Source organism: Carica papaya, chromosome 8 (genome assembly GCF_054855325.1).
Source record: "Carica papaya isolate Zhongbai chromosome 8, ASM5485532v1, whole genome shotgun sequence".
NCBI lineage: Eukaryota > Viridiplantae > Streptophyta > Magnoliopsida > Brassicales > Caricaceae > Carica > Carica papaya.
The window spans coordinates 32,228,137-32,238,684 of record NC_142316.1 but is presented as its reverse complement, the minus strand read 5'-3'; the positions used below and the strand labels follow the sequence as shown (position 1 = coordinate 32,238,684).

The window sequence follows — 10,548 nt, the reverse complement described above, 5'->3', positions numbered from 1 at the left end:
AGGCCCCTTAACATGTTTTCTCACAAGGATTGATGCAAAACTGGCCAAAAATAGCTAACCGGTGCATCGCATTCATTTGTTTCACATGTTTTTACATTAAAATTAAATGTATTACTTGAAAAACGACTTGTTTGTGTCTACTCCTAGGAGTAGGACACTACTGGGGGGAGGTTGTATACAGAGCTTATATCATAGATATAGCAGATAGGAAATTGAGTGTGAACCTAATAGAAATTGACACAGGGGACTTTGATGTAATTTTAGAAATGAACTGGTTAGCGGCGTATCACATACACTGTAGATTGTTTTAGCAAAAAGATTGTATTCAACCCTCCTAATGAGAACTCATTTATAAATTAATAAAATCATTTAACATTTGTTTCCTCATGGAAAATTTTGTTATTATCAAGTACTTTAACCCAGCTGTTTTCTCTAACTAAACAAACCCAAGAAAAAATTTGTATTCAAAAGATTCTGGTAGTCCGATACTTTTCAGATATATTTCCGGATGAACTATCTGGATTGCCAGTGGACAGAGAAGTCGAATTCACCATATTCCTTCAGCCAGGCACCTTGCCTATTTTGGTTGCTCCTTACCGCATGAGTCGTGTTGAGATGGAAAAATTGAGGAAACAACGCACTGATTGCAATACAATGGATTCATCTGATATAGTGTGTCTCATTGGGGTATCGGAGTCACATTTGCGAGAAAATGAAATGAGACGTTGAGGTTATGTATTGATTACAGAGGTTTGAATAGGGTCATGATCAATAACAAATACCCCCTCCCCAAGATCGATGACCTCTTTGATCAGTTGTAGGGTGTCTAGCTCTTCTCCAAGATAGACTTGCGTTTATGATACCATCAGGTAAAAATCAGGGCAGAAGATATTCCCAAAATAGCCTTTTGAACCAGGTACAAATACTATGAGTTCCTGGTCATGCTATTTGGACTAACCAACGCTCCAATCATCTTTATGGACTTGATAAACATAGTTTTTAGATAATTTATGGAACAGTTTGTCATTATGTTCATCGATAATATTTTAGTTTATTTAAAAAGTAGAGAAGAATACGCTCACCATCTGACTCAGATTTTGCAGGTTCTTAGAGAGAAGCTGTATGAAAAGGACCGGTGGATTGGCCGAAAACGGCGAGTAAAACCCAGTGGCACCGCCGTATAAAATTATAAAAACCGCATCCGATGAGGCCCTTTCCGATTACTGTTATGCGTAATTTTTCTACTATTATAATTATTGTTTCTTTCTCTACAGGTTGACTGTAGCAAAACATCTAACCACAAAAGTGAGCCAGCGGAGCTGCCGCACCGGAGAGCTCCGCCACTTGTGAGTTTCAGTTTTTTATTTTTTCTTGGCAAACCGAGGCCCCTTAACGTATTTTCTCGCAGGGATTGATGCAAAATCGGCCGAAAATAGCCAACCTGGGGTGGATCACTGCCATGGGCGGCAACATCGTCACGGGAGCACGACGGAGTCGCCGTGCAGGAATTTTAGAATTTGTCAAAAAGGGGTCCTGACACTGTTTTTAGATTTTTTGAGATATCTGGAGGTATTTGTAGTGTGTTTTAATCACTGAAGAAAAATTCAGGGAATCCGGTGATCACGAGTAGGCACAGTCAACAAATTTAGCTTTTCGCGCATTGAATTGAGTAAGAATCCCTCATTCTATTCTCTACTATAGAATTGAAGTCAAATTAAAAGTAATACGGTGTTTTGTACAATTTAAAAAATATCCATAATCAATTACGGGTTACTAATGGAATCATAATTAAAAATTATCTACTGTTATTTCTGTTGATTATTTTTACAGTTCGAATGCATGATAGTATCTGATTGGTCGAGTTTATAGCTTTGAATGCATGTATTATTTATTTTACGTGTTTACGGTTGAATTGGAAAAAAATGAAGATTAAAGAAAAATGAAAAATTGCGTGATTAAGTGAATGGATGAAATGACAGCTTTACTGGATATCCTGGGTGATGGTGAATGGACCAGATACATAGAGAACCCTACCGTGAATGTTGACTCATACCAGACGGGGTATCGAAGTTTGGTAATTTGGTGCTCATACCGAACGGGGTATGGTAATGGCTCATTTCACTCTCATATCGGACGAGATATTGAAGTTTAGTAGTTTGACGCTCATACCGGACGAGATATGGAAACGGCCTGTTAATTGAAAATGTTAAAAGAAATGGTTCACGCGTTGTGGGGACATCCCTATGAACCTTCATAAATACTAGTAGACTAATAAAGAATAAAATTGTTGTTCAATTCGATTACATATGGAATCGTTATCTGTGTTATGTTATTGTCTCTATGAATTATTTTGTAAATCTCACTATAGTAAGTAGATGGTAAAAGATTTTGTTTATGATAAATAAATTTGTTTAATTAAGAACTCCATTAGTTGTTTTGATTTTTCTACTAATATTCATTTCTGTGTCGGTGAGTAACGTGATATTTTTACTGAAATAGTATAGTTCATTATTTATTTAACAATTTCAGATCAAGAGTATCAGGATCCAGAGCCCGATCCACAAGAAAGTTGCGAGTAAGATGTCAGTTTTATTTATTTTCCGTTTATTTCCTTAATTTTTTGTATTTCTTTTAAAACATTAATTTCTGTAATACTATTTGATACTTTAAGTTATTGTGTAAGAAATGTAAACTCTAACTAATCTTTCGCACTTAATTTATGATTTATTTTCTTCAAAATTCGAGGGTCGTTACAATATACATGTACACACTTACGAGGGTGAGTTTCCTTTTTTTTTTACGTGCAATAGCTATTTTGATTATTTGAATTTAATATTTTATAGATACGTATATTATACAAATTTAAATGAGTTAAATAAGTGGCTAAGGAATTGAGAAATTTATATTCTTTGTAAATAATACCCAGTATTATAATTCTTATCACGAAATGGTCCTGATAATTTTTGGAATATATTTTGATGCCATTACAAATAATTAAATAAGAGAAAATTTGAAATTTTAATTCAAAAAATTAAATTTGTGTTGGCAGAGCAAAAAGATGTGGTGGGTAAAAATATTAAATTAAAGAATCTATACATGACACATATTTTATAACGTTAGAAAAATGACATCCTCAGAAAATGAAACATCTGCTTTCATGTCATTTTCTTCTTCAACTTCTATTCAATATAATTAAAAATAATAATATTAATAATAATACTTGGGTGTAAGGATTTTTAAAACTGAAATCTCTATAAATATTATGATATAATTAAAATTAAAAAACAGTATTATTAATGGAGGGAGGGAGACAATGCGATTGAAATGTATCAAATCATGTAAAACTAAAAATAAAATTAATGGATTTCTTCCTACCGGACAAATAAATGTCCATTTCAATAATAAAAAAAGAAATAAATACACTGTCAAACCACATAAATTTTTTTATATTACTTTACATTATTTTATAATTAATATATGCATACATACTCACATAATTTATTTAAAAATATAAAATATATCAGTTCTTCCATACCTAACTAAAATCTAGTAAAACTTGCTGTTCTCAATTACAATACTCATCCCACTTTTAATAATAAGTTATAAACAATAATTAGCTAGTCAAAATCTCACAAAATCACATTCAAAAACTTAAATCAGATGGCCCGACATTAATACCCAAAAAATAATATTTAATTGTTTAATAAACTATTTTTATTAAGATCATAGAAGACAAAAATCTATAACAAAAATGTGGTTGGTCTAAGTACAATATTTGAACATCAATCAAAGAAACTGGGTAACAAATTTTACGGGGTTAAACACGAAGCAATTGAAATACAAATATTATTATTGATACAACCCAATTTTTATTTTAATTTTTTAATTTTTGCTACAAATGCGAAGCACAATGAAATTTGTTACAGTAAGCTCTAAATATATTTTGTATGTACGTACTCTCTCAATCTATATCTACTTTATTACTGCTGTAGGATTGGATTAGAGGGGATATATATTAAGAGATGCTGGCATTTTTCACTCCACAAGATAAGTAAGAAAAGTACAGAGGATAACATTTGTTTGAGTAATCGTCGGTCCATTATCGACAAACAAGGGCCCCATTCATCAGCCCAAAACATAGAGAGCCCAAACCCACAAACTTACAACCAGACAGACAAACAAACAAACATTAGATGCTTACATTTATATATATATATATATATATTATATTATATTATTTCGAATATTTTCTTTAAGGAAACAAAAAAAAAAAAAAAAGAAAAAAAAAACACCCCCGAAAGAGCTATTTCATATTATTAAAGGTGAGATCACATCCTGCCCGGCGGACCTACGCGCTCAATCGGCTCCGTACTCGTCTCCTCCCACTCATCTACTGCTGCAGATCGCCTGTAACTTTGTCAGTATCTATATAAATAATAACCAGTCTAACATAAAATATATATATATATATATGTGTGTGTGTGCGCGTGTTTGTACCTTTCAGTTCCAACGTACTCCTGGGATTTCTGGCCAGCTTTATCTTTGGCCTCCTTGCCTTCAAGCTTCAGTTCCTCCACTTTCCTTCGAGCTTCCTCCTCTGAATCTTTTACTTTCTCCTGTATGTATATATATATATATATATATAAGTATGTATTTATCTACGTGCATATACAGACATATATCTTTTAGTAATGTGAAAGACAAGCTAGCTAATGAGTTTAAGAACCTTGGTGGCTTCCGCAGCCTCATCAGTCTTCCCCTTAGTTTCATCTTTCTTAGCAGTAAAATACCCCATCGCTCTTTTAGCAGCATCAGTAGCAGATTCCTTCAGCTCAATCAGCTTTCCAGCACTCGTATCTTTTGCCTCCTTAGCCTTCTCTCCAGTATAATCTTTACCTTCTTTTGCCTTCTCCGCCGCTATGTCTTTATACTCCCCCACCTTCTCCACTGCCGCATCCTTCGCATCCTTCGCCTTCTGCGCCGCATGACCTCCGTAGTCCTTTGCTTTATCAGCCGCCGATCCCGTCTTCTCTTTGGCTTTATCGGCCGCCGACCGTGCCGACTCTTTTGTTTTGTCAGCTGCCGAGCCCGCCGTTTCTCTTGTTTTCTCAGCCGCTGACTGAGTCGTCTCCTTCGCCTTCTCCGCCCCTTGTCTCGACTTCTCTCCTGCGCGGTTTTTGTATTCTCTACCTTTCTCCGCTGCTTCTTCAGATTTTTGTCCCGCCGTTTCCGCAGCCTCATGGGATTTTCCTACAACAGCCTCCTTGGCATGCTCGTAGGTGCCCTGAACAGCCTTCAACACGGAACCAATAACTCCAGGTCTCTCTTGCTGCTCCTGCTGCTCAGTCTCCCTCTGCTGCTTCGGCTCCATTTTTCTTTCTTTGGTAGGGTGCGTCCCCAATGGAAATGTTTTTATCATTAATTAATTGTGTAGGTGTGCAGAGGGAGGAGAGGAAGTGAGGTGTATAAATAGTTGGGAAGATGACACGTTGAGAGTGAGAGTTGAAGTGGGGAAGTATACGTGGCGTTGCATGCTGATAAAAGAAGACACGTACAGATTGCATGCAAACCGGGTGGTGACATCAGGCAGTTGATCAGCTTAGAGAAGTTTCCGGTCGCCTTGTCGGAAATACGTATCCTTTTATCCTGTTTGCCACGTGTCTGATTATAGGGTCGATAAAGCTATAATCTAAAATTATGAGAATTATTATGTTTATTTTGTTTCTTGACTTTTCAATGGTGGTTAGTTAATGTACCACGTTTGATCAATTGCTCAAAACTTTTTTTTTTCTTCTATTTTATAATTTTTGCAACTAATTAATGTATTAATTAAATTAGAGATTTTGATTAATTATAAGAAAAATATTTAATGTTAATCAAATTTTAATGAAAATAGTGTGTGAATTTCTAACCATTTTCATATAAAAAGTTTAAGTTAAATACTCTTGTAATTACCTTTATTAGTTAATATAACTTAGTTTAAAATTTAATTATGTGGAATTTGAATAAGAATATTCTCGTATAAACACGAAATTTTTTTAATGAAAATAATTAATTCTAATTCCAAGTAATTTTCATCTATACAACTTAAGTTATATATTTTTATGGTTTATTTATTTATTGTTACATATAATTATAAATATATTATTAGAGAACTGAAAATATGAGCAAAATATACGTAAAATTATGATATATTTTTTAATATTAAATCATTAAAATTTAATAAGTTAAATCAAATAAATATTAAAGTCATTCATAGATAGACAATTTAAACTTGAATAAAGAGTAAATTAGCCTGCCGATCAGTTAAATTAATAGCCAAAGAATTCCTAATTTGTTATTCTCTGCATCAAATCTTTGTCCCACAATTTTCTTGCTATCCAAACAAACATCCACATTGCAATTTTACAATATGCAGGCAACTCATTGATCATCCCCCAAGAACTCTAACATTAAGTCTCCTCAACCAAACGGAATGCAGGATCATATGAAACACATCAAATCTCTTGGGAGGCGAATTGAACTCGAAATGCCTTCTCACCAGCAGCACTCTCCTATGCATCCTTATATACTGCCTTGATGATATTCCCAACAATATCTTCTTCAAATTAGGTATATCCTCAACCGAAACCTCAACCGAAAATGATTTCCAATTCAACACATCATTGAAAGGCGGCACGTAGTCCACCGATATCAACACCGGAACACAACCTGAATACAATGCCTCCACAATTCTCGGACTGGCAACCTCGTATCCGCTAGGGCAAATGCAGAATTTGCTGTTCCTCATCATGTCGTGGTACGACACACCTTTTGGCAAGTACTTGTGGACCTTGATATCTTCATCTTTGTCTTCCCAGTGCTCAAGCAGAACAGGCCTAATAGGCCCGTGGACACCTCCAGCGAAGAAGGCCAAGATGGGACGACGAGAAGGGGATGGACCACCTAAAAGGCCAGTCAATTCTCCGGTTTGGAGATTGATTTCCGGGATGGATACATCTTTGGTGGGATTGAATTTCTCCGAGGTATTGGCATTGCATAGTGCACGGATAGAATTCTTGAAGAGATAAGGATGGGAAAAGCTAGCTTCTGGCCCCTGTCAGCACGACCATAAAATAAATCACACCTAACAATTTTTATCCCGATTCAATACCATATTCAAAGATGTAGAACGAAATTTCTTTCTCTGATGAAACAACGACAAAACTGAAAAACTTTAAAATGTTCTTTTTAGTACAAATATGCAATTATAATATACTTTTATAAATAAATATATGTAGAAATACATATAACTTTTTTAAAATAAAAACTAAAATATATTTCCATGTACCAAAATTTGTCAAACTAAGCAGTGAAACTACAGAAGGGAGTAGATATAATCCTTACCCAATCATGACAAGAAAGCATGAGATGATCAGAGCCAAGGCTTCTATTCCAATAAGGGTATCGTCCGGCTACAAGATTGATGTAGTCTACGACAGTGTTTTTTATCGGAGCAAAGTCCCGTGAATTACGATCATAGACGAATCTAACCATCTTTACGATACTAAACGGGAGGTAGAAAACGTGTGCCTTCTCGGGATTGTTTGTGCGAAACTGTTTGTTAGTCTCAATTTTATGAATAAAATTTCCCTCCATGGAGTATATGCTCCTGCAAGGACCATCATGAAACAGAGGAGGCTCCCCTTCTTTGTACACATATATCTTAAATTGTTTTTCCATTTCCAAGTAGCTCCTGTCATGACCATGGAAAGTAAGCTTCCTTGGGAAAAAGAAAAGATTAAAGACAGTAGCACAGTAAGCTTTGATACAATATAAGAGAAAAATATAGTTTCATTCATTTTGATCTTATTGAAATTCTATTTCTTGTAGTTTTTCTTGGCTAATGATTTAGTGTTTATCATTTATTTTTCTCATTTCACTTAAAATAATTAGTTTTTGGTTTTTAACTTTTTCCTATCTTAATATATTTTAGTCTTTCAACAATTTTATGCAAAATAACGAATAATCGGAATATATTTTGCAGAATTGTCATAAAAAATGATTGAATTTGATGCAAAGATTGTGAAATAACAAATAACAAACTAACATGGTACTGAACTATCACAAAGATTTCCTAACATTGAATTCTTATGAAGTATAAACTAAGAAACTATATTTTTCGGATATAATTACATCAAGAGACTCACTGTTCTAAAATGTTAATCTGTTGACTGTAAATAATCAAATTAAGAAACAGTGAATCAAAGATTGATTTAGATTGAATTGAGGTTGACTTCTTGTCTTCTCTCGCTTTCTTTAAAATAGTGAATATGATAGTTACTAATGTGGGGACCAAAAAACATGATAGAGAACATGTCCACTAATAAAAAAAAACGCATATGAAGGATTAAAGAATAGCCCAAATATTTCGAAAATTTAAATATTTTTTTTGCTATTTTTAGGTAATGACTTTGATAAGTTACTTCAATGAAAAACTAAGCCGAACACAGTTTTATCATTTTCTTACATCTAAATGGATCATCTCTCCCCACCATTCTTGAATGAAGGACTTCCTAAAAACGAGTTCAAAATCTCACATTCATAATTAGAACTAAAGAAATCTCAACCACTATTCTGAGTCCTGAAACAGACAATTGATAGTACTTACATGTATATATAGATAGATATGGACATTTTCATTTTTGTACTGAAGCAGAAAGTAAACCAAGATTTGCCATAAGAGAGAAGAGGAATGGAGATATTGAAAGACGATAATGGGTGTAGGGTAGGCGTACCTGTGAAAGGCTTTGGCATCCCTGTAAATGGGACCTATAGGGACATAGTCAGGATCCTCTAATGGATGGTAGCCAGATATGGAAGCTTCTTTAATGGCAGCTCGAGCTCTCTGTAGTCCGGCTTCAAGCCTTTGCAAGCTGGTACGCACCGTTTCTCTATTGGGTTTCATGGGATTAGCGTGAGATTCATTCAATAGAGAATCGGTGGGGCTTGAGGTTCCATTCGTGGTAACCGTCGTCTCTTCCTTATTTCTTTCCGTTTTCTGCAGTCAAAATCCTTTTAATTGAATCATGGAAAGCATGAAAGTTATAAATTTGAAAATTCAACTATTTCCCTAATTAACAACTAAATAAATAAGCAGGTGGACCCATTAATTCCATACCGGGTCTGGTAAGCTTGCCGGCAACTTATACTTGGTTTATCCCATTAATCGATTTTTTGTTAATTAGAAAAAAATAAAACAGATTTGAAGGATTTTTTCTTAAGTAGTTCTGATACTCAATTAATGTAAATAATTACAAATCTCTCATGCCAAATGTACAGAGAAAATTAATTAATAACCCAGATATTTTTCCAAATTAAATAAAAAAGATTCAGGAAGCACATTCTATTTGGTAAAATAAATAAATTGAAACTACTTTCTCTCGTGAACTTAAACGGCTTTTTCTTTTCTTAATGACTTTTGTATTTCCAAGATAAATAATAATTACTCATTTCATGCCAAATTCCCCAACAAAAAAGCGTAGCCCAGTAATTACGAGTTGGGTTTAGTTTGGGATTAGTAGAACTTCTTTTCACCAAACAAAGAATTAAACAGAAATTTGATTAACCACAAATCAAGAAAGACAAAAAAAAAAAAAAAATCAAAATCAAGAAATCAAATCTTCGAAAACTTGCTAGTGATCTTACAGTATCAGTAAGTTGTCGATCTTGATCATCGTCGACGGCCGGAAGAAGAGAAGAAGAAGTTTGGTTAACGACCGAAGCCTCGCTAGAATTGAGACCTTCGGCTTCTGCCGTTCTGTGATCTTCAATCATGACCAACCCTGAAGCACCCAATTCCACAACCACCCCATCGTCACTGTCCTTAGCACCATAATTTGTTGCAGAAGCAGAAGAAGAATGGAGGGATGTAGAAACAGGAAGATAATTGAGTTTTGTTGGATCCAAGACAAAGACAAATCCGAGCAACACTATAAATGGAGCCATGAAGATCAAAAGCTTGACAGAAGAAGACGAAGAACAGCTCAGACATGCAAAGCGACTATATGAATGATCTCCCATCTGTAAATGATTGCTATTCATCGCTCTGTAACGTTGATGTTTTCCAATGAGTGATTCTTCTCTTTTTTTTTTTTTGATGTTTACTAAAAGAGGAGAAGATGGTAGAGGAAGAAGAAGAATAAGAGCAACATTTGGTCGTCAGTGGTTGCGTCTTCACGCCAAGCGTCCACCCTATATCTGGATTCCGCATGCAAACTCTTCGTTTTCCCATTTTTACCCTTCCAACGCTCACCGTTTTATTTTTATGGCTTCTTCGATTGTGCTACGCGCGTCTGGTTCCGAACGCCTTACACGCTCCTCATACGATGCGTTTTGGTTGTGCTGCATCGGCTGATTAGAGTTAAAAATATAGAGTGGGACTTCACTCCCTAAATGAGTGCTCTCGATCAATTTTTTCCAGTGACTCAAGATTTTAACCTGTGCTGTGGCCCTAAAAATGGGGGAATATTTGCTTTTGAAATGAATTCATACGAGTTTAGTATTTTG

General features: G+C 34.8%; 2 protein-coding genes across 4 annotated transcripts; both read right to left on the bottom strand.

Annotated features, from left to right (window-relative positions):
* Positions 1-4,048: 4,048 nt before the first annotated feature.
* On the bottom strand, positions 4,049-5,453 carry LOC110822677 (uncharacterized). 3 transcript variants are annotated; one of them, XM_088209887.1, is made up of 3 exons: positions 4,727-5,453; positions 4,498-4,616; positions 4,049-4,407 (listed from the first exon to the last, which is right to left on the bottom strand). In XM_088209887.1, exons 1-3 carry the CDS (start codon positions 5,417-5,419, stop codon positions 4,329-4,331), a joined length of 891 nt encoding a protein of 296 aa, XP_088066013.1. In that variant the 5' UTR covers positions 5,420-5,453; the 3' UTR covers positions 4,049-4,328. The 3 variants fall into 3 exon arrangements, with proteins under 3 accessions (XP_088066013.1, XP_088066014.1, XP_088066015.1); XM_088209888.1 differs by having other exon boundaries at positions 4,049-4,396; positions 4,727-5,452; XM_088209889.1 differs by having other exon boundaries at positions 4,049-4,393; positions 4,727-5,452.
* Positions 5,454-6,274: 821 nt separating this feature from the next.
* Positions 6,275-10,368, bottom strand: LOC110822840 (Exostosin family protein). Its single transcript, XM_022053062.2, has 4 exons — positions 9,688-10,368; positions 8,778-9,040; positions 7,387-7,735; positions 6,275-7,096 (listed from the first exon to the last, which is right to left on the bottom strand). Exons 1-4 carry the CDS (start codon positions 10,081-10,083, stop codon positions 6,431-6,433), a joined length of 1,674 nt encoding a protein of 557 aa, XP_021908754.1. The 5' UTR covers positions 10,084-10,368; the 3' UTR covers positions 6,275-6,430.
* Positions 10,369-10,548: the final 180 nt, after the last annotated feature.

Bases quoted from the DNA above. Each gene is read 5' to 3' on its own strand.
- LOC110822840 (XM_022053062.2), bottom strand. From the start codon at position 10,083: ATGAATAGCAATCATTTACAGATGGGAGATCATTCATATAGTCGCTTT. The intron at 7,736-8,777 runs GTACGCCTACCC...TGGTCATGACAG, and splicing joins GATGCCAAAGCCTTTCACAG to GAGCTACTTGGAAATGGAAA. The intron at 7,097-7,386 runs GTAAGGATTATA...TCGTGCTGACAG, and splicing joins TGCTTTCTTGTCATGATTGG to GGGCCAGAAGCTAGCTTTTC.
- LOC110822677 (XM_088209887.1), bottom strand. From the start codon at position 5,419: ATGATAAAAACATTTCCATTGGGGACGCACCCTACCAAAGAAAGAAAA. The intron at 4,617-4,726 runs GTTCTTAAACTC...ATATACATACAG, and splicing joins AGGCTGCGGAAGCCACCAAG to GAGAAAGTAAAAGATTCAGA. The intron at 4,408-4,497 runs GTACAAACACGC...ACAAAGTTACAG, and splicing joins GAGTACGTTGGAACTGAAAG to GCGATCTGCAGCAGTAGATG.